Source organism: Lampetra fluviatilis, chromosome 6 (genome assembly GCF_964198595.1).
Source record: "Lampetra fluviatilis chromosome 6, kcLamFluv1.1, whole genome shotgun sequence".
NCBI classification, from domain to species: Eukaryota; Metazoa; Chordata; class Hyperoartia; order Petromyzontiformes; family Petromyzontidae; genus Lampetra; species Lampetra fluviatilis.
The window spans coordinates 6,427,745-6,453,169 of NC_136280.1; the positions used below are offsets into that span (position 1 = coordinate 6,427,745).

The 25,425-nt window shown below is 39.3% G+C and overlaps 1 protein-coding gene across 1 annotated transcript in view; it reads left to right on the forward strand.

The window, feature by feature from the left end:
* The window catches only part of LOC144933091 (transmembrane protein 132E-like), a 143,966-nt gene that overhangs the window by 83,604 nt on the left and 34,937 nt on the right, over nucleotides 1-25,425 (forward strand). Inside the window, exon 4 of the mRNA XM_078857608.1 lies at nucleotides 20,220-20,412. Coding sequence (XP_078713734.1) covers nucleotides 20,220-20,412 — 193 coding nt within the window. The remainder of the gene's footprint in view (nucleotides 1-20,219; nucleotides 20,413-25,425) is intronic.

Consider the following 25,425-nt stretch of genomic DNA (forward strand, 5'->3'; position numbering starts at 1 on the left):
CTGCGCCACCACTCCACCTAGAATCTATGTTAACAATAAAAATATATACGCTCGGTAGACGCTAGGTAAACTCAAAGTAGGTCTGATAATAGGGTTTTCTCCTTTTTTCTGGCAACAAAACAGGTGTTAAGATGTTAAAACACCAAACTGAAACCTTTTACAAGGAATCGCTGTACGCCTTTTGGCGTCCTCTGGTCTAACACCGCTTGAGACTAGGCTCAAAAGAAAGCTGTCTCTGGTGTGGACCAATCAGTTTCAAAGACAATGCATATATTATCAGAGCATGTTTTTTGTTTGCATTCTGACCACAAGCATTGTAGTTAATGCAGACATGATTCCTTGTAAAAGGTTTCAGTTTGGTGTTTTAACATCTTAACACCTGTTTTGTTGCCAGAAAAAAGGGGAAACCCTATTATCATATTTTGGTACTGGCAAAGGAGTTTCCATGATGTAGATTAAAGTAGGTCATTAAGATTTAATATAAGTAAACAAGGGTTTAGCGGCATTAGTAGTATGCAATAAATAAGGGGGTAGATCTTTCGTGTAAAGATTAGGCATTAAACATGAAACCGATTAGAGCAAAGTTATTCCTAACATAATGAGCACCAGAGAAGAATATGTGATAACCCTTCTCCCTTTGGGATGCTGCCGCGGTGCAATGGTTAGCACACTGAACATGTGATCCAGAGGTCGCTAGTTCGGTCTCACTGCACGGCAGTCGAAACAATGGACACGTTTCTTAAATTCCCTCCATGTGTGTCCACCCAGCAGTATAAATGTGTGCAACCAAACACAGTTAATAGATCGCCAGCTCGCATGTAGTGGGGTAAAGTGTGTCTACTCCCAACTCCTCCAAGATGTCTGGCCGATGTGGAAAAGTAGGCCAAATACCCTCGAGTGCCCTACACGGGCTCTCTAGTGGAATTCTAGATTTGAAGCTTTCGTGACTGCAAGGATTCATATTCTTAGGTTTTTTCCGGTAAAGTTATGTAGGTAAAAAAATTTAATTAATAAAAGTAAAATTATAATAAAATAAAAATCACGACGTTTCGGAGGCAACACAAGCTTCCGTCTTCAGGTGGAACCGTCACATCACGATAGCTGTATCAAGTGAGAGGATACAGCTATCGTGCTGTGACGGTTCCACCTGAAGACGGAAGCTTGTGTTGCCTCCGAAACGTCGTGATTTTTATTTTATTTTTATTTTACTTTTATTAATTTAAATTTGTCTCTAGTGGAAGTTTTTTTTTTAATACGCCTGCAATGACGTGAATAAGAAATTGCAGGGCTCCGTCTTTACCTCGACCCCTGCCACTGCCATCAAAGAGGGCGACAGTCAGTTTCATAGCAAACCATGTTAAAGTAAACAAGGAACCAAGGGTGGTGTAAAGCATCATTGCACAGTTGTGGCAGTCCATCACCCCACTGCTGGAGATGATCTCATTAAATGGTAATTGTATAAAGGTGCTTATGCAATGCCATGGCACGGAACCCTTATACTCGAGTTGTAAGGCTGGAGTAAAGGAGGCATGCAGAATGCCTTGGGATATTACTCCTAAGATCTTTGACAAATTTGATGTGGTTTTACTGTTGGAACATCTGACATAAACACTCAATATTAATGATCCTGACCAAAATATGAACTTAGGCAACTAGCAGCTACCAACAGTTCTTAAATACGCTGGTTGTGAAAATATTTGTCTTCCTTTTTGTAAATGGTCTATTAAATAATTTCTTCCATAATACAAAAATAATAATTTCTACAACTAATTGTGGTAAGATAATAAAGTGAACAAACTGTGAAAATGACATAGAACCAAATACAAATTGTAAAAATGGGACAAAAAAGTTATCAAGATCCTGAATCATGACTTTTAATCGAATCACTGGTGGGATAATCATTGCATGCTTCAATGCAGCTACGGGTTTGTTACTGTAATGGTCTGTGAGGATTGTTGGCTGTTAGGCATCAGGTCGATGATGGGTTGTGATATAACCAGTAGATGCTTGTCTTTTTTGATAATGTATAGAATGGGAATATTTAACTGTGATTTTTTTAAGCGACAATTTCTGCATGTCGCGATGTGAGATCGCAAGCTTCCATGTGATGCATTGTGGATAATGTGTGGACGTAGAAGACACAGGTATACATATTTAATAATCTTTGACCGAACCTAACCCAAGGGAGAAAAGCACTTCCCTTCGAAACAAAGTTAAAACATGTATTGAAGTAAGCTCAGCCACTAAGTATGCTTAAAAGCCATCGCTGTACACTAGTACCCATATACCGGATGCACTAAGCAAGATATGTAAAACACAAAACAGAAAATGACATTAAAACCCATAAATATTACACAGACACGACTGCACCATTGGTAGGGTTTATATGCAACTTGAAAAGTGCTATAGGCACTGGGCAATGTCCTTTATGATGTTTATCTACTGGCTGACTGCCACTTCTAAAATAAAATAAGGCTGTTAGCTACCAGCTTTAATAAACAAGATTTATTGCCCTTCACAGCTGAATTTAGATGTCTGGCCCTGCAGGGTCTTGTCAAGCTGTTCTGTCTGATATACATAATCATTCAAAAGTTACTCTTTAGCATATAAAGTAGTGAAATATGCAAAATAAATGTGTATACATTATACATCGAGGACAGGTCACCAATGGATGGTAAATTCCATCCTAGATGTATTGGAGTAATGGCAAGCACAATAAGAGAGTATATGTACCTGTTACATACACAAAGCTTTCAAAATATATTTTTAAGGAATATAAATGTGCAATATACCGACTCTAAAATATTGCATACAATGCTTACTTACATCGACAGTACTCTATACAGACACTAATTTACATGATTCTAGACATGATGATAAAATTTGGTACGCAAATTAATATTGTCTTCAAATAAACTCAAAGATGAAGTCATTACACCTATGTTTTTGTCTCTTCATAAAGATATGCATGTCTTGTACGTAGTAAGAAAATGGCAATGCTTTAAAAGAGAATATATACAGAGTTTAAAAGTATAAGTAGTGTAAGCCTAAGCCTATTGTTCATTTACATAAAGGTATGACTCCTGACCTATCTTAACCCATGGATCGTTATGGTAATCCCAACCAAGTATTACTTCAAGCACGTACGTTTATTTGACATTCAATTGAGAATTGAGGCCAGGTCACACGAATTACAGCAAGACCCTCTTAACTGGTTGCATAAATAATAATGTTGCTGCTACATTAGCCGTATAATAATGTTGTTTAACACTTAAAGAAATGCCACTTGAGATGCTTTATGCACGTGGCCACTGGACCTTGAAACTACACTGAATTGTTAGTGTAAATGTTCTGCTGCGGTCAACTTGTTTAATAAGATAACAGGTTAATCAAAAATAACAACATCCTTGTGTTTCTTTATCTGTCGTGGAGAGTGAAAGAAAGATCTTGTTCACTTCAGTCATTTTGGCCTCCTTTTTTAAAATGTGTATTTTTTTTTTACAAGAACCCGGTACTAAGTGCGAGCAATAAAAAGTAAGGGGGGGGATACAGGAATTCCGCGGAGCAGAAGCCCCAAACACAGCGCTCACGGGCCGCGGGGGAAAGGGAATGAAATGGGCCTCACTGCCGCCTACGTGTGTAGGGACTGCGAGCGGGAGCACGGGTGGACTTTTTTTTATAAAGAAATGGGAAGAAGGGGGGAAGGCGTTAGGAGCAAAAGTCAGAGGGGGGAAAGGTGAAGGTAAGGGAGCACGGGTGGACTTTTTTTTTTATAAAGAAATGGGAAGAAGGGGGGAAGGCGTTAGGAGCAAAAGTCAGAGGGGGGAAAGGTGAAGGTAAGGGCAATTTGGCCTTCGTCATAAAATGTTTCTTCAGTGTCCTTTGGATCAAACTCACCTCTGTCGCGACCGACCTTGGAATTTCGTCCTTTTTTCCCCGTGCTCTATTCGAGTCATCAAAGCAGCATCTTATCTTCCCTGTCTACCTCTAGGACAATGTGGCAGAGGTTTGTTGTTCATTTATATCATATTTATATCATTCTTATTGCAATACATTTCACCTCATTGTGAACGTCACAATGACAGGAGGCCCTTTTAAAAAAATTACATCTATTTACTTATATGTGCCAAGATATGCCAAATTTGAGCACCTGTTCTCAAATTACTTCATTTGGGGAATGCATAGCAGCCATCGCCTTCGACTGAGCAAACTGAGCATGACCCTCCTGAAAGAGGGCCTTGAGACTCCCTGAGGCGCTGCTGGGGTCACCACGTGCAATAACAAATCATGTTATTTTTCTCCATCTCTGCATGTCGATAGGGCATCAATGAGAGCCAACTGTTATTTTGACTATACAATCCTGCTACATGCTAATCCAAAAAAATGTTACGCCCAATATATAGACACATACATCGGTCATACGAACGATACACAGCACACATGTATAATTTACACCGTGTCTGTGACACACACGCACGCACGCATATATTATATTTTTTGACAAGAGCCTCCATCTACATCAGCGCCGTCTCCATTGCAACCACTGTTAATGCTCTCCAGCACACACAGTCCCCTGAAGCAGTGTGTCGATTTTGTTCACCCGCTTCACTTAGTTACCTGTTATCTACGGACGCTGAAGCACACGAGAAGGAAACGTATAACAAAAAAACTGTTGCACATACCCATTAAATACAATTTAAATGGCGTCGTCATTATGGCCAATGCTTGTTTGCCTCCGCTTCCGTCTGTTCTATCTGCATCAGTACAATATTCTGCTTGTATCTGGCACATATGTTTCAACGTGAACGTGACGTTTAAGGTCTACAAAATAGCTAGTGTCGAAAGAACGCACATTTGTGCCAGCAACATGGTTACTGTCGATCGTGCCAATGGTTATCTTGCTCATGAAGGTCCCCACTGCTTGTAGTGCTGTTCTGGATAAAGATTTGCATGTTTTGAGTGAGTTCTCACATGCGACGGTATCTCGAAGTGCCTCACACAACGCAAGGGAAATCGCGAGGGGGGGGGGGAAACGATAGATGAAAATAAAGAAGAGTGAGCGAAGGACAATTCACACCCAGTGATAAACAACAACCCACATGTACCAAGACACAGATCCATCATGTAAACTTTTATAGGCGTCGGGGCAAGTGCTGTTAGTGAGGACCTATGAAGGTCGGCACGGCACACAAGGGGGTTGCGAGGCCAGAACCACACCCAACCACCTTTTTATTTCCAGTGCTGATGTGTATACACTGAACCGGGTAATAATTTAAGGCTGAGGCCCAGAAAAAGTGCAAATAATCACCACTGATAATAGCCTTGGTTGGTAATCGAACTTGGTAGCGCAGGTTCGTAGCGCAGTATGTTAACTACTACACTACCCACACACTGGGGTAACACACAGGCATGGAAAAACCCAGAATCAGAGTCCAAAGAACAGTCTGACAGCTGTTTTCTGTAATGGTGCTTGGCTCAATGATGAAAGTATGCTATATGATTCATACTATCTCGTTTTCTTCTCATTGGTGCTCTGACTTAATGGAAGGTCCTTGTTTGCCACATTCACCATCTCTTTTCTGCCCTTCTCGTCGTTTCCACAAATGACCCTTCATTATATTCCTCCAACATCCAAATCTTTGATATGTCCATCACTTTCATCTCGGACATCTATGAAAAAGAGCATTGTAGCCCATCGGATTCCTCCAGAATAAATACATATTCTAATTCTGTTTATGTGTATCCTTGTGCCACACTCATTTACCGTGTTGTTTCACTCATCTATCTGCGATTGCAGTCCCTTTTCACTGATTTCCACTGTCCCTTGATGACCTGCAAACCGGACATATTATATTAATTACACTATGTAACACAATTTTTGTTCCTGGGTAGTAAGTGTTATTTTGTAATTGCTTATGCCTAAAAAGTATAGAAAATGGTTAATTTAATTTATTATTTTATCTTTAGACGTGACTTAACCGAAAGAACCAAATAATAATTCCTGCAGTCACGAAAGTTCTAAAATTAAGATTCCCCACAAACTTTGCTTTTGTGACCAGGCCAGTGATATTTTGAAATTTGCCTATTTTCAATGAGAAAACGGGCGAATTTGTGTCTTTTCGTTCTCATAAAGTCAGAAAAAAACATATGAATCAATATTAACATGTATTTATATTAAAGTAATACAAAAATGATTACAAAAGATTTAGAAGTGAGTCGTTTTTTGAGATTTATGATTATACTGTAAATCACTTTCAGGTATCAGCCCCCAAATTTAGTCTCCCATCATGTTCCCGTTATACTGTCCTTGTTAGCGGCGTTCAAAGTCCAGCATATCTTGGTGTAAGCGCTCGCCTTGCTCCTCCGAGTACGCTCCCATGTTCTCCTTGAATTTATCAAGATCAGCATCAAGGATATGGACTTTGAGGGGCATCCTACAGCCCATTGTGCCATAGTTCTTCACCAGTCTCAACCAGCGCCACGTAGTTTTCGACATTGTGATTGCCCAAGAAGCCACAAACCACTGCGGCAAAGCTGTCCCAAGCCGCTTTCTCCTTACTAGTGAGTTTCTTGGGGAATTCATTGCACTCCAGGATCTTCTTTATCTGTGGTCCGACGAAGACATCGGGCTTTGACCTTTGCCTCAGACAGCTTAGGGAAGAAGTCTTGAAGGTACTTGAAGGCTGTCGACTTCTTATCCACAGTTCTAACAAATTGTTTCATAAGGCCCAATTTTATATGCAGTGGTGGCATCAGCACCTTCCGGGGGTCCACCAGTGGCTCCCACTTCAAACTCGGTCCACTGTGGCCACTCCCGCCTGTGGTCGCGTGCCTTGGTGTCTAAATATTTGGATTAATTTTATGTATAACTTTAGAATAAATATATATTATTTTTTATTCATATGTTGTTTTTTTCTGACTTTATGTGAATGAAAAGACACAAATTCGCCCGTTTTCTTATAAAAAATAGGTAAATTTCAAAATATCACTGTCCTGGTCACAAAAGCAAAGTTTATGGGGAATAATAGCCATTTTCTGTACTTTTGATGCATAAGCAATTAGAAAATAACACTTACTACCCAGGAAAAAAAAACGTTACACAGCGTTATCAATGATAACAACAATAACGGTGGCAGTGATACCAATCTAGTTGTGTACATTGATTGCATACAGCCCTTTTTGTCAATCGCTGTCGGATAAGCACCTCCCTCATCCTCCATACTTCACCACGTTAATCAGAGTGGGTTGACGAGGACAGCGAGCATAGACATGGGAGCGCAGCCCTCTGCAACATGTTGAATAATTGGAATAACATTTAATTGGACCCTACACTTTTTTGGTCTTCTAAGGCAACTGGCCAGATGGGGTGGTTGTACATGCACGTGCACCTGGGAATGACGTGGCAACTGATGGCAAATGTTGCACACTCGAAATGAAGGACGTGGTCAGGTGGTCCAAATCGAGGGCAAACACATTTGTTGTGGTAAATCTGTAAAATGCAACAGCACGTGTGTCACACACAGCAATCCTCAACCGAGTCGCCATTAACCACGTGACTGGTGTACAAGTCCGGTTAATCAATAACCCTGCCAGCCACCCACAGGCCCAACTCAGTCATCACATGCCGGTGTACACACGTGCATTGATATACTGCACAGCACATAAGGACTTATTAAAAGAGTGGTCCATTCCTAATGTGCCACACAAAACTCATTGAAGGCCTAGATACACTGCACGGTTTCGGGCATGAGATTCTATCGAGGAGTACCGATTACATCTCTATCGACACCCGATCGCATAATTATCACACCATGCCACCGGCGATCATGCGGTTTCGCGTTGTCACCACACCCGAATGAACAGGGTTACAATTTTCATAACCAGGCACCATCGCAATCCAATATGTATCCAATGCCGTATGTGAGTATGCGTGTATGGGTCTGTGGGGAGCGGTAGCGTAATGGTTAGGCCGTTGCACTCCGAACTCAGCAACCCGAGTTCAAATCCCGCTCATGGCCAACAACAGTGACGATTATCTGAACCGGTCGTGGGCCTCCCCTAGGTCGACTCAGACTCAAATGAGTACCCGGTGCAACGGTGTGTAAACATCGCCACTCGGGAAACAAAGGGGCTGGGCGTGGTGTGCTGGCCACCCACCCCCTCGTGTGCCGTGCCGGCCTTCATAGGTGCTCGTTAACAGCAATTTCCCCAACAACCTATCCAGGGCATTTCAGGGGATCTTTAGTATGTGTGAGTGTGCATGCCTGAGTATAAATGTTTGAGCACCTATTAAAGCTAGAACCCGCATGAGGAGATCAATAACATCACTTCCCTTCCAACAGTCTCTTAAAGGATATATGGCAATCTTTGTGTGTGTCTTGTGTGTGTGCGTATGTTTGTTTTGTAACTATGTATGTACGTGTGATTATCTGTATACGGATGTGTGTGCATGTGTATGTTTCTTATTTTCCTGACTTCCACCATCTTCCATGGTAGGTTTGCACTCGGCGAGACTGCACTCCTGCATGGTGCTTCACCTTGGTCGATTGCTTGCAATCGATGAGGTGCAATCCAGTGCAATCCGATCACATCCGATCGATCGCACCAAAACTACACAGTCTGTGTTGGTCTTATGCGGAATAATGACAAAAAAATTCCATAATGATTATTTTGTAATTATTTTACACCTTTGTGTATATCATTTTATTTAAATACAATTTTAAAAACCCTCTGGTCTCGCAGCCATTTGCCAACTGAGAAGTATTCCTATATTGTTGCAAATGCATGACAGCTACTTTCCTGTGCATGCACCTCTTGTGGATCCAATATTGATGGAGTAATAAAAAAAATGTATCCTCTGTATTTCGTTATGTCTTCATATATTATAGATACTATGTCATTGGCAAAAATAATGTATTCTACGAGCAATACAAGCGAATTGCAATACAAATCTCAATGCGTATATACAAGTGTAGAATCTGCACCTTGGGTGTAGATGTTTGGGACAAATGAAATAATAAATGCATGACAGTGCATAGAATATTACCATTTAGTTAAGGCCACCTTTCAGAGAGGTATATGAGAAGACTTTACTGCCAATCACCGGGCACAGTTCCCTCCAATGTGTTACCTCACGACAGGGAGTAAAGTGACCTCACAATCCCCTCTCTCTACAATTAAACTAAACCATTTTTTTATTTAGCAGGTAAGACCCACTGAGCTATATAGCTCTTTTTTCAGAAGCGACCTGGCCACAATTTACAGCGAAATATTCTAAAGGCGTGTTTCTAAAACGTGGAAGTAGAAACCGGAGGACCCGGAGAAAAATCCACGAGACCACGGGGAGAACATGCAAAATGTCGGGATCCAACCCACGGATTTCTACATGCCAGGCAAGGGTGATAACATCTCCCCACCCAAGCAGGGATCCCTTACCATCACACAACACAACAGAATGTGCAACGTGTACTTGAAAATGTCTGGGGGGGGGGGGGGGGGGGATATAGCGTGTCCATTAACACAAGCGTCCATTAAACTACCACTGTGTCTTACCCTCTTGCGTGTGAAGGAACATCTGAATTAAGTGTATTGAGCAAACAAGCCATGAAGCTAATTGTACTCATGATGTGGCTGACGAACTGTTTGTATTAGTACCACAATGACTGTTTGAGCATGTTTTATGGGATTGTCCAGAGCATATTTCCTCCCCTGAAGCCTGATTGTGTGAAACGGTTCTTTCAGGTCATCATTGCATTGACTCTGTAATATGTTTCCTGCCTAATCCAATGCTACTGCTGCCCGGCGACAAGTGGTGTAATGCAATTGCCCTGGTTATATTGTTAATGTTATTATTTGCAGTTAATATTATAGTTTGTCTTCTTTGATGGAGCACTGACTTTTTTGGTTGAAGACTCGAGTACCTTTCAAATTTGAGTAGCTCTACTGGACAGGGCCACCCATACCAATCAGGTACTGAGCAAGAGTTGAGTAAAATATGTTCCCTAAAACGTAGATCTTTATAGCCAGTACAATGATCCATAATTGTTTTTGGATTCGGCCACATGGTAGTTGTATGCCAAAATGTGTTCCCTTGACCAATCTGCCCTGACCAGAGTTGTGAAGTATAATAAACCACCCACTATGTGTATCTGCGACAGCTATTTAAGGCAGACAATATCCAAGAGGTTACTAAATGGAGTGCTTTTAGAAATCTGAACTTCATCATGAAATGTAACATGCCAATCTGCCTAAAGGAGAACGTTTTAAATCCCTGTGAATTTCCCACTATTCCATATTAGAACGAAACACAGCCACTTGTAAGTATATATATAAACAGTATGTAGAAATATAACTACAAATTGCACAAAAAGCATGGAAAGATGCGTGTTTTGGTTTACTTCGAGACACACAAAGAGGTCGGCATGGGTTAGAGAACATATGCAGGTTAATGGCGTCAACCAAACTATCGAGAAAAAGAAGTGGGGTTGGGCCCGACACATATCCAACAGGGATGGAGGGCATTGGTCAAGACCAATATCGGTGTGGTAGTTAAGGGATGAAATGCATCCGAGAGGACATCCATCCACTTGAGGATATGGAGCAATCAAATCAGTTCATGTCCAGGTGCTGGGATGGATTGTTGCATCGCAGGATCATGAGAGGTGGTGGCGACCTAGGGGAGGCCTTCATCCAGCCGCTGTATTGATCATGGCTGATGATGATGATTGCACCAGTTAGGGTGGAGCTGAGTCACACTAGTATTGCACCATGGATCCGGTGACCTTTGTTTGATTCGCGACCACGGCTAACATCAGTGACAATAAGTGTCTGAACTGCTCCTGGTGTCCGCTTTTACCACGCGACACTGGTCGGCATGGTGACGTAAAATCAATTAACCCCTGTGACTGGCACAGTGTGGGGAGGCCTTTATCCAGCAGTGGAATTACAAAAGGCTGTAGATATATTAGATCATAATATCTTCTTGGTTCTTTCGGTAAAGTCACGTAGAAGGGAAATAATAAAATAATAATAATAAAACATAATAAAATAATTCTCACGACGTTTCGGCTGCAATGCAAGCAGCCGTCCTCAGGTGAAGAAGGACGACTGCTTGCGTTGCAGCCGAAACGTCGTGAGAATTATTTTATTGTTTTATTTTTATTATTTTATTTTTTCCCTTCTACGTGACTTTACCGAAAGAACCAAGAAGATGAATCCCTGCAGTCACGAAAGCTTTAAATCGAAATTTAGATCATGATAGTTATTTAGATTGAGTTTTTTTTTATATATATACACACACACACACAATAAAGTATCCTTTGCATAGTTAAAATTTGTAATTTTTACTGCTAAGAAAAGTGGGCTTCGGCACGACACATGGCGAACAGCGAGACGGCGGGAACAATGACAAAGTGCCAGCCAATGGAGGGGAACGCGTCTGAGGGGATGGTCACCGTGGAGGTGGAGCGATAATATTACGATTGGACGTCTGTAAAAAATAGCTTTATAGCTCATCGGATTCCTCCAGTGTGAATACATATTTTGATTCTATAGAGATGGCTTTGAGGGGTCTTCATCCAGCAGTGGATTGATTATGGTTGATGTGACAATGAATTGTTAAGAGGCTTCCTTTTATTAATTGTATTAATCATGCAACTGTGTTTTGCCTATTACTTTGAAAAATAGAAGTTAAACAACGGATTAAAAGTATTTTGTTGAGCTATTGGTGTCTCATCATCAAAGCATTCATTGGCAACTTCCAAAGAGCAGTGCATTACCGTGTGAATTAGAGACGGGCATTTTCTGAAGAAGGAATCAAAAGCTACTTTCTGAGATCTCTTCAAGTGACCTCTCTTATCCACAACCGAGGGTGTTGCGCTCACTAACATGCCTCGCTTACAGAGGAATATTGTGTTGCAGTCGAAACGTCGTGAGAATTTGTATTGTTTTTAATTTTTTTAATTTTATTCTTTCCTTTCTACGTGACTTTACCGAAAGAACCAAGAATATGAATCCCTGCAGTCACGAAAGCTTTAAATAAAAAAAATACTAGCTATAGGGCTAGATATAGAGGCATAATAATCAATGCTATTGATTTTTTTTCTTTTGTGTACAATGGTGACTGCACTGATGCCTTCGGCTCACTGCGTTTGATAACCCTGATTAATCGTGGGTGGGTGACTGTCCAGATGTTGCACTCGGGGTCTCAGCAGTGCTAGCTCACAGTGCTCTGGCATCTGAGCAACATTGGCCACCTCGAAACAACCATTTTGCCGAAGACGATGTTGGATGAATGTGGTACTGTGTGGATGGCTCACTTAAATTTCTATCTCGAGCTTTAATTGTTACGTTTTGTTACCTTGACGAGTTTGTGTGTGTGTGTGAACAAAATACAGTATATTCACTGATAGCACTACATGTGAATTATTATTTAACGTCTCTGAAACTTAAACTTTACAAAACCACTTTCTCAAAATATCCAACTTATTCTAAACATTATATTCATGAGGTGCTTTGTATTTGCCGGTGGCATAAAGGTATTACCGAATATTCTTAAAATCATTCAACTAAAATGACTCTCCCCTAAAGCTCTGCATAGTCTCCACAACTTAAAATGCATTCTTTTTTTGGATTGGGTTTTGTTTACTTAATTCAGGCAATAAAACAACTTGCCTTATGTAAGATTAAAATAACAAAATGTATACTTCTATCCTCCGCAGGACAATGAAGCCGCATAAATGGCAAGAGATGCCTACATTTTAAGCAGTTTTTTTCAGTATAATACAGTTATGGTGGGATAAAGTGTGAGTATTCCCACCCCTTCAAAGTAATCTGGCCAGTGTATAAGAGTAGGCAAAATACCCTCTAGAAGGCTTTCTAGATCTCCTCCAGTGAAAGCCCTTCCACCACTCGCAGTGGTGTGAGCAAACATTTTCAGGACTGTCCCTTTACTCTTACCTTTATCCAATTAGTGATTGAAGACAGAACGAAAGGCTTGGTGTGGAGATTAAATTAACATGTTGATTTTTGAAGAATCGAACGGTTCTTTCCGAGCTTGCCCACTCTATTAAACTAATTAAAAATGAACACCATCCATCTTTACTTTGTTAACGAACATATTGGTATATGATTAAAACAGCAGTCTATATTCTCTTTGAAATACTACGTCTAATTTTTCAGTTTGCGTTCCTACAAATGACCTTCTCACATAATGTATATCTCAAGCATATTGGTCCTTACAAGGAAATATTGCCTTTACATTTTATATATTTAAAATAAACGTGAAAAATTGTGTGTGCACTGTTCATATCATGGTCACACTTTTATTCAAACGAGTTGTTTTTAATTGTAACCAAAAAACATCTATATTTGTATATATATTACACTGCATTATTGATAAAATAGTTTTCTAATGCCTAAATCCCATTATCATGATAGAATTTCTTGAAAATGTAAGATACAATGTAATATCGTACTGCATTAATGCCATGGGTGTCGACATTGACTTTAGGAAAATGTAACTTAATGATCCATAAAAAAAATTCTGTATACAATAATTGGGAGAGTTGTACTTTTGTGATTTGGTAGATGATTGAATGGGCACGCATTTATATATATAGATGTGGACAATGCATTTAAATAAGAAATAAGAAAATACAATCTATTTTATTTCTTTATATATATTTTTCAAATGTTAAGATATGATTTAGAGGACTATGTGCAGTATGCTAAACAATTGGCAATAGTTATTGTCACATGTTTAGCAAAACCGTGTTGTGCGTGACTTGTGTTGCTCATACTTTATAAACTTTATGTTAAGCCCGCCTTTGCAGCTCTCTTTTTGAAGTTAGTTATATATATATAATAATTGCATGCAGTTCGTTTGCATGGATTGCTCTTTTGCTACAATGACAAGATCATCAGAAAATCTGAGATGTTGAATCTTTCCTCTAATAAAATCTGATCTCCAATCCAATTTTCAGAAAATGCAATAAAGTGTCGTCTACATTTTGCTGTGAATAGCTTTGGTGAGAGCGTATCACCTTGTCTCGTGCCTCTTCTAGTTCGTATTCTGTAAGGTTATGCAATCTCACAGTGTAGCTGTAACTATCTTCATGACCAGTGTGCATCGTCTATGTGTATGTTTTAGTGAGGTAAATTTCTGACACCTTGGATGACTGAAAAGCTACAAAATACAAGTAAAATGGTATTTGCTTATCATTTCTCTTTTATAGGATCTCGTTTTTTTCATAGTATGTATGTGGCCAATGGTATAATTATTATTGTTTAAATGCACTTTATTTGGTAGGTTGGCCTCTAATATGCCCATCATTTGGTTCCCTATGATCTTTATGAACAAAAAGTATACATGACAGGGGGCTAATGGGTCTGTAATGCTTGAAATCAATATTGTCTTTCTTTTTGAATCGAGGAATGATAGAGGCATCATTCCACAATTGAGGCAATTCATTTCTGTGTAAACCTTTCTTTCAAAAGTCAGTCGAGCTCCTGACGATGTCCACATTTATTCCATCTATTCCTGGAACATTCTCCCTTTAATATGCTGAATGGCAGTGGTTATTTCTTCAAGTGTGACATCAGGAACCACCTCCGTTTCACATGAGAAGTATGCTTTTCCAAGGTATATCATTTGTTTCGTTTTCTAGAGCGATCTACATAATATTCTACTGAATATTTGATCAACAAATATTACTTTAATATTATATGGCAATACACAGTGTATTCTTTTAGATACAACGAACAGTTATTAAAGACAATAAATTCAATAACGTTTCAATAAACAGTTTAAAGGTCACGCTTCTTGCTTCGAATGATGTGACGTTGACGCATTTTTGACTTTACTGTACTGCTAATCTTTTAAAGTAGGTACTTCACTCTAACTCCTCTGACACCATCCTTTTGAATTCATGCTTGATATAGTAGAGCTGTAGTGAAAAAGCGTAGAAAATGAGCTCATGAAAGCATTTTCTAAATTGCTACAGTCATGGAAGAACAGCAGCACACAGAAAAGGCTTTCTCCGCTCAAGCATGAACATTACAGGGTCTTGTTTTAACCAAAAAATATAGCATTTTGAGACATTCATCACTTTCCTGAATGAGACTGCCCAAAAACAAAACTATACATAGAGGGAAAATCTGTCTTCTATTTCCCAAATATGTCACGTGTTATATATTTAACCTTTTCCCTATTAGGGCAGTGTTATTGACATATGTGTTGAGTTTATTTATTTATTTGTGTTTTGTCAGTCACTGAAAATGCAGTATCATATAAAAGATGTCTAGTTTCATGTAGATGCACGTGTCAGAAAAACATTTATCAAATATGTGTTGGTCATAATGGAATATGATATTTGTTTATTTTTGCAGAAATACTGTTTTTAATTAAATGCATTGAAGAGTTCATTGTTTAGTTCAGTGAACACAATTCGTCCCAATTATTTCATTGCAAATCAGCTAATGAAGAGAATGTACATACAGCAAAGAATGCACATGTCACTTTAATAAGCTCAAGAATCATGCTAATGCAGAGTTGTTTGTTAATGCATGTGCCAACGATGCTTTGCTATTTAAGTGCCTCTTTCCCTATTTAACTGAATTGTAAATTAACGTAAAATTGGCAGAAACGTTTTTTTAACATATATATATATATAAACTTAGCAACAACAATAAGATGATAATGATTTCAACCTTGGCGGCTTGGGGAAGATACTTTCATCCAACAGTCGACTGACCATGGCTGATGATGAGTGTAAGATTGGTGGCGCTGTGGTTAGTGCGCTACACTCTGAACTGGTGATCTAAGTTACAATTCCTGGCTAGTGATATCTGAACTGATCTTGAGCCTCCCCTTTACCAACCGACACTGGCAATCATGGTAGAAGATGGTCAAACTTCTCCTACAACTCACACAATATGTACAGTGGACCCCATCTAGCAGTGGATTACAATAAAGATATAATTAATTATACAGTACAATGAAATGTTGCATGTTCACAACAACCGTTTGCAACCACATTTCTATTTTCACTAATTGTTATACTGTTGATGTGTTCTCAATATGGCTATGTTGTTATTTTGCTTAAATCAATTTCATACTTCATTAAGAAGATAGTAAAGTTAATTTGGTATTGCATCCAAGCGAAGAAACTTAATCATGTACCGGTAAAGTCACTTTGAATAATATTTTGCAAACAAAACTTGTTTGAAGCAAATTCACATTTGTAACAAGTGCAAAACATATACGTTAACTCGTTATACACAAAGTATTCATTGTAGCAATGTACCAATGTAAATTACTTAATACAGAAATCGTTAAGTTTATGGTTGTACAGGACATACCTGGGCATTCCGAGCTTATATATTTTACATGAAATATTGGCATCTAACAAAAAAAATAATTATACATCACGTCACAAACAAAGAAAAGATATATAGTCGCGTAGAAAGAAAATAAATTAAATAATTTAATTTTCTTTCTATGTGACTTTACCGAAAGAACCAAAGAGTAATTCCTGCCATCACGAAAGCTTCGAATCTAGTTTAAAAGATATATAGTTGAGATGGAATTATAATGTTAACTTTTTCAAAAAATTTCCTTTGCTACAAGTATACAAATATGTGTATAGTAGAACAAGAGTGATGTTTTTTGTGAACTATATATATAAACATGAGACAGGATGGTGCTTTTCACAACTGTAATTCAAAGCAAAGTTGTTTTTTTACGTGGACACATGCTCACTTGATCAGCTGTTTAGATAATGTACACGCCCCAACATAAACGTTTGAGATTCATAGCAGAGCACACTTTGACTTTTACATTACTCCAAGCATTCATAATTGATGTTGTTGTTTCATATTTACAAAAAAGTTTTTTACACGCTTTACCAAGATTATCTACATCTATGGCAGAATAACTCTAACAGTATAAATATACATTACCGTGTCTTTTTATGAATTTAAGTGAGCAATTGCTTCCCTTTTGATGCATGTTTAATGGATTCCTGCACCAGTCATCAATAAAGACCCTGAATAGAAAATATGACCTTAATTTATTCATGCTCTATATATTAATAAGTTTGTATCCATTACAATTTAATAAAACAAAACAGTGCTGTATACCACATGAAATAAAGAATATTACAATGTGTAATTTAAATGCATGAAAAATAACAATATACAAAAATAGCCACTTTAACTGAGATATTACACAGATGCACATCAGCTTGCTTTCCAATTCCTGCAATGTTTACAAAATTGTCAAGATGCTCTCCACAGCAATGATGAGGGAAATTGCCCAAACATGCACAGCCATGTATCGAAATAAGTACTTCAGAAAGCAACTTACACACTTCCAGCTGGATAGTCTGCAGGATATGATTTTTTTTTATTATCTACTATATTTCACATGGTCACACCTATACTAGAAAATTGGTGGATTTCTTGTCATCTATATATATTCTTAGCAATCTCCTTTTTTGTCACAACCTCACTCTTTGATGTCAATGTGATTGAGGTAAGGTGAACGCACCCGCAGACTCGGGCAGAATCACTTGTGTTTGATTTAGGCATTCCTTTTTCTGCTTAACATTTTGACCATGGGTATGCTCCCCAAAGTGGTGGTATAGTGGTCAATGCATTACTCTATGAAATTGGCAACCCAAGTTCAATTCCTGGTCACAGCAAAAAATCAGTGGCAAGTGATATCAGAAATGGTTCTGCCCTACTCCCCGTCACCAAACTGCACTGACCAGCATGCCGATGGTATGGTAAAAAAAGGACCGACATGGCGTGGAAGTCCTTCATCATTTGGTGGATTGAGAATGGCGGGATTGTATTTTATATTGTCGCCTATTGTGGTGGAGTGGTTATTAGCACATTTCGCTATGAACCCGGCAAACCTGAGTTCGATTCCTGGCCACAGGAAATCAGTTGCGAGTGATATTTAAATTCGTCCTGGGTCTCCCCTCTCCATCAACCCACACTGACCAATGCCAAGGTCAAACAACACTCATGACTGGTAAGGTGTGGGGAAGCCTTCATATTCCAGTGGATTGAAAAAGGGTTATACGTTACTCACATGCTCTCCATTATGTCATGTGCTTAAAGCGACGTGCATGACACACTAAAGGTACAGTGCCCTTTCGGCTCAGCGCAACGATCAACCATAGACCATGCTACACAGCCTAACACAATATTCTTCGCTTATCATTTGTTTTCTTATGTATAATCACTGTCCACATGATGATCAAGAATGTATTCTGCTATTGTACATTTTAAGCAAGGTTAAATTTAGATTCCAGGACACACTTTTGAGAGAGAGATGTGATCAACCCTGGGTTTACTATATAAATCCATTAAAAAAATATCGCGTAGATAATTTACACGAAAAAATGCACAACAGTCAAAGTGCAGTTTTAATTAATAGACTACAAATTTGTCATTTTAATAACGAGATACAAGCCCAAGTATTTATAATTGAGAATACAATTAACTGCTTGTTTCCAGAAATTCAGGAAGGCATTAACTACAAATGTTAATATGTTGACATCATTTGTATTGTATATGTTGTAATGATGAACAATATCTGTGTTTCATTAAAATGGCATGAATAGTTTTACCTTTTACCGAGATCCAGATGTGATTTTTTAAAAGAGCTAATTTATTGCCTTCAACGAAACGCATCAAAAGCGAAGCAAAAACTATTTAAAAACCATAACATTATGAATAAACAGCACCTTTGATTAGCACATTTGGCTACTTATGGTGTGAAAGAAGTTCAACATACAATAAACCATACATATGTAAAACCAATACATTAAAATAATCCAATGCATTTTAGCCAATAAATATGAGATCATAATAATTTACATCACTTTGAAGACCTCTTCATTCCATGTCAGTCGTGGGAGTTGTTTGACCATACTTCATGCTGGTCAGTCTGCACCGATGATCATGGCTGGGAATCAAACTCAGGCTACGAAGTGCATAGTGCAGTGAGCTAACTACTGCACCAATGGCCAACTGGAATGGATATGCTGTAGATTAATATTTGGAAGGGATTTTACAGATATCTTTTAATTGTTTTTAATTCCTACTCTCAGAACCAACTGTAAATACAATCATGGACAAACCCATCTCCTGTCTGCACGGTTTGTCCAGTTTTTTCAGTGTGATTTTATTAGCAGGTGTACTTTCGGTCTCATTTGTTCTGCCGGTCCCATGTGTACTCTCTATCCTGTTTGTACTCCTCTTCCCACGTGATATTATTTGTGCTCAGTCTTGACCGTCGGTACTCTCTGTACTGCCCATCCCATGGACATGAGTGTCTTGCTTGTCCTCCCGTGCCTGTGTATGCTGTATGTCTCGTTTGTGTTGACTGTCTCATTTATATATTTTTTGTCGCCTCTACAGTAATTTCGTTCAAAATCCAGTCCTGATGCCTTCATTTTCTTCTGCCCAGCCACCACAAGCCCAAATAGCCTTTATTCGGTCAGATAGAGGGGTCTCAACGAGCGCGTCATGGGCTAGAGAAGAGATGGAGTGATGTAGCACGAGAGGATGTGGAGCTGAGTGGACTTGCCAATGACTGGTACCAGCGGTGTCAAGATCGGCCTCTGTGGAGGAGGTTCGTGAAGGACGCTGCTGGACAGTTGGAGGCAGTCGCCCTCCAGCAACGGAGGGCAGAGAAGCGACGCTCACAACAACGAGCGGAGCGAATAAAACACAGAAAGTTGGCACAGTAGGGGGCACAGGTGGTGCATCGGTCAGTCATCTCAGTCAACCAACACATGGCACCTGGATCTGTTCCTTGACCTGCCAACGGGCGTTCGACACTTCACGTGGCCTTAAAGTGCACATAGCTTGGCACACGCGCTGCGGTGATGTCACCGCCACTTGGTGTCGAATGGTGGTTTTTGTTGTTGTGTTTGTACAGCATCTTGAGATGCAGTTGCATTCACAGCCGATATCAGAAATGCTTTATTAAAAAATTATGTAGAAATTACAATGTCAACATATAATTATAAGCACAAAGGCTGCACGTTCACCAAGGAGCATAACATGTCGTGTAGAATGCATTTTTAAATACTTTGAAAATACGAATTTACAATCATAGTCAATAAGCCATGCATCATAAGGACACGTGTTTAACCTCACCCCCACCCACCCCCATCTCTCTCGCTTTTTGTTTTTCTGCACAGCGGTGGAGAGTCTGCTCTCGAGATTGCCCGATTTTTGTTCGAGATGGACAACGTGACGAGTCTATCGGTGACGCGACGCATCCTCTGGCAAGTCGATTACGACAACAGGGGTCCCATTCCGGATCAAGACCGCATCATCACGGAGCTGACCGTCACTCAGAGAGACATCACTGCGATAAAGATAATCCCAAAGGTGTGAAAACGTTTGAAACGACAATTGCTTGAAACCAGCCTGACTGTGTGTTTTTTTTGGGGGGGTGTGTTTTTTTGTCTCGCAGGAAATCATGCAGCTATAAAATTCACACAGAATTCGCACTGTTAACCGAATGACCCCAGATGACCCATTGTGCTTGTGTGCGTGCCTGTTGTTTTTAGTGTTATTATCTAAGTGGTTGCAGTGGCTCTACTCGGTTCCCTTGATTGTTTAGCCATGCATTGATCACCAACACCGCAAATAGCCAGCCAGCATTGATCTTTGAAAAAAGACATCCTGAGGAGTCTGCATCAAAATACTAAACACTCGAGGCTGCGCGCTCGTGTGCATATAATGCATTTCGACGCTCAAGCTAATTTGAAAGGGGGCTGGTGCATATCACAGGGAAAAGTGTTGCAATTGTGTAAGCTTGTGAAATCGAGCATTATGTGGCCCTCACCGATTATGGATTTCTCTTTTTTTTACACATTTAGTTTAATAACGAGTTAAGTTTTAGCACATTCAAATTCAATAAAACACACACGTTTGTAAATTGAAATAAAATAAAAATACGGCTATTGGGTAAACTTTTATTGCAATAAATTTCTTATTATTCAATGGTACACAGTTAATTTCTTAGTGATTTTTGTTGCTGTTCATATATTGTATATGTTAAACATTACATGAAAACGTAACGCATGGGCATTGTAGCTGAAAGGCTTTTAAAAAGTCAAGGCTCGAGCCATTTTCTGGAAGTAATTGAAATGTACTTTTTTACATTGTGCAGAAAATAATTATGTAGGCATGTTTGTTTACTTTATCAGGGCCTAAGGGCCTTGGTGCTACTAATGCAGTCACAAAAAAATCCCCACCGAATTTCCTAAAATTAGCTACTATGATTTGAAGCTTTCGTGACTGCAGGAATTACTCTTTGGTTCTTTCAGTAAAGTCACGTAGATAGAAAATAAAATTAAAATAACAGATAATAAAATTAAATAAGATAAAAGAAACATTCTACAATGGAACATTCTACAAAGAAGCTGAAGGCACCCCAATGGGTTCTCGCTTATCTCCGGTTGTGGCCAACATTTTTCTAGAAAATTTTGAGATGGACGCCATCCAGGCTTCCACTCTACGCCCGTCCTCTTGGAAGAGATACGTGGATGACACGTTTGGCATCTGGCCACATGGCCGACCGGCTCTGAAACAATTCCTCAACCACATCAATTCCAAACACCCAACAATCAAATTCACCATGGAGGTAGAAAAGGATGGCATGCTACCTTTCTTGGAAGTCTTAATCAAAAAGAGACCAGATGGCTCATTGAGCCACTCTACCCATATTCACGCCTACCTAAAACCTGATTCCCACCACCATCCATCCCAGAAGAATTCCTTCATCAAAACGTTACACCATAGAGATCAATGTATCTCCGACCATGAACACCTGGCCAGTGAACTCAAACACGTACACCAGGCTCTCAAGGCGAATGGATATTCTGACTACACAATCCGCAAAGTCATCACCCCAGCCGTGAGGAAGGAGCCATCTGAAGATCCAATCAAAACCATCACCTTGCCTTACATATCAGGGATAACCAGAAGGATTTCCAAAATCTTGAACAAACACAAGATTCAGGTCCGATTTAACACAGTGCATCAAATTCGTGATCTGATCCCATCTGTGAAGGACACAATTCCTGACATGCAATATCCCGGCGTCTACAAACTAAGCTGTATCTGCGGCAGCAGTTACATTGGGGAAACTAAACGACATGTCTCGGACCGTGTTCGTGAACATAAGGCAGATCTGAAACACGGCAGGACCAATACTTCTGCCGTGGCTGATCATTGTTTTAATGTGGCTGGCTCACACGAAATTGATTTCTCTAAGACGATGGTACTTGACAAGCTGACTGGCTATCAACAAAGATTTGTTCACGAAACCATCCATATATACAGACACAGACACAATTTTAACCGAGATGACGGTTTTAAACTCAGCAATCATTGGAAATATGTCATCAACCACTTCGGGTCATGACTTTATTTGTGTTTTCTTGTCAACCTCTACCATCAGCAGTGTGGATGGGTGTAGCGAGGTGCAATGCCCCCCCCCCATCTCTACCCCCCTCTCTCTCCCCGATCTCTACCCTCTTCCTCCCCCCATTATCTAACACACTTGGACTGCGCCCTCGCCTTTCAGCCCCCCCTCTCTCTCCCCCTGTCTCTGATCCCCCCCCTTCTCTCTCCCCCTGTCTCTGCCCCCTCCCTCCCCCCATTGTCACCTACATTTGCGCTGGCTGCCCCGCCCACTTTGAAAGCCCTTATAAGCAGTTGCATTTGGAGGCTTGCCCCTCTTTTGTCTCCGCCTGATGAAGATCGCTTGTGTTGCGATCGAAACGTCGTGGGATTTTTGCTTTTATTTTCAATTTATTAGTTTCATTTATTTATTTTATCTTACTTAATTTTATTACGTCATTTTTATTTACTTTTCTATCTACGTGACTTTACCGAATGAACCAAGAATATGATAACATTAATATTCAGGCATGCATGCTGTAATGTACATGTTTTTTTTTTCCTGGCGTCTGGCTGCCACAGCATTTGTCTTGTAAATATAATGGGAATTAGAGGGGCATATCCAAACCACTTTTTTCACAGTACAACAGAGAACCGGCAGAACATAAATGTCTTCACCGTGATGGCCGATGCCCACATTTAAAATGTCACACTGCATATGAAAAAAATTCAGAAAATTTAGACTTACATCATTTTACGTGGGCAACTAGGTGCTGGCAGAAATGTGTTTTGATTGAATACATTTAAAGTCGAGTTTTTATGTTTCAATGGAGGTAGTGCAATTCCTGTGGAAATTCATAAAACTGAAAATACTTTTGTAGCGACTGAAACACTTTGCGAAAATTACTTTTATTTTGCACGTACAAGCAACCACATGAAAATGATGACTCTGCAACTTACGCTCGGATTGTGAGCAAAACAAAGAGCGACAATACATGTGATAAAGGAAGCAGCACATGAATTAAAAATAGATCAAAATAACGGATAGAGGCAGAGAGGAATGCAGGAACAAGTTTGATTACTTTTCACGAACTTTTACAGTCTTCATTCAAAGATGACACTCTAAAGATAGAGGCTATGTATGCTCTTACACCATGCCATGCATTTTACAAATCATAACGGTGCCTTTAAGTTTTCCTTGGGACTTACGAAGACCAAGACGTTTCATCATCCATCCTAACATTGACGTGATGTGTCCTCACTTGTGAGCACCGCATGTGTTTGTGCATGTCTGAGTGTGCGTGCATTCATGCGTAGAACTGTATGCCAGATTCACTAATTGACATTGTATGGCCCTCATTGTTTCTCTAATTTGTGTCCCTCATCCCACGTAAGTCTCAATATGAATATGTAATACTCGCGGATTGAAGTTGTTTTTGTATTCCAGACTATATGACAAATAATATATATTTTTAAACATATCCCTGTTAAATTTTGATTTAAAGCTTTCGTGACTGCAGGGATTCATATTCTTGGTTCTTTTGGTAAAGGCACGTAGAAGGGAAATAATACAATAATACAAATATAAAACAATTAAATGTAATGTTTTATATTTGTATTATTAAAATAATAAGCATATAAAACAATTAAATGTAATTGTTTTATATTTGTATTATTTAATTGTTTTATATGTTTATAATTTTATTGTTTCCCTTCTACGTGACTTTACCGAAAGAACCAAGAAAATATATCCCTGTTGTTTAGCCATCCAAGGTCCAAGTGTGACAAATGTAAAACAGTAATACCCCCTGGTTTACATCGGGGGTGCATTCGTGGGTAGGTGGAGGCGAAGGCTGAGAGGCGGCGGATACGAGAAAGGACAGATGGATGCTGTCCGCTACATGAGTGTGAGTTGAGGTGATGCAAATCGGGTAGAGGTATTAATAAATTGATGACGTATTTGCAAACGGCGTAAGAGGGGGGGGGCATAAATCGGGGTATTGTTGTATACGCTAGCTGGTGTTTATATCCATATCTTGATGTAGGTATTGCTAAGGGCCATTCCTGAACACTACTGTGCAATTGTATTTTGCTTTTAATTTGTTTCTCTGGCGTACAGCATCTTTCATCATTTGTTTTAAATCAAAAGTTAATTCAGCCGAGATAAACATATTTACTCTGAAAGGGAACACATTTGATAACGTTAACATTTTAAATGCACTACTAGTGAGACACATCAGGGTTACATTGAGAAGTATATTTCCTCGACTTTTGTAATTAATGTAAAATATCCGTTGTTGAATTGACTACAGAGTGTGTATTATCATGCATTGGAATTTATGTAGTTGGTAGAATTTTCATACAAGGTCTCTTCAATCTTGCAATAATGTTACCAGAGGATATTGCACTGTCACAAGTTATGAATTGCAAAAATAAAGTTAGTCCAAGCGTCACTTTTTGTTTAAAGTCACTCTCAGGAATTAAATGTGATTTAAATATTATCAGTAAGTGATCTCAAAGTCAAATGTTTTCAAGTGTTCAACAAAGATGTGGACATTCATTTGAAGAAGAAAACCCATCATAATCTCAACACACTTCAGTACAATTTAGTTACAAGTGCATTATAGCCTGTGGTTATTCTCCATCCTCAAATATTTGTTGAATCACGATTAACCTAATTTAGTTTCAGAAAAGTACGGACGTGGTAAATGTCATGGGTGCAAAATACTGTATAACATTCCCTTTGGATGGCCTGGATTCCTTTGCAAGGGAATCTCAGCCTAAAGCAAATATATATCTTAAAAGTAATAGATCATCAGAATTAAATAAAGGCAACGGAAGCGTAAAATGCAGAATTATAACACCAACGGTAGTGCAAACAGAATTTAATTTACTACCCTTTTATCATCAGTCACCGAGTTTAAAGGTCACTCGTTTCAAGAAAAAGAAAGAAGAGAGATGGGGTGTGGGCAAGGAGGGAGGGTAAGTGGC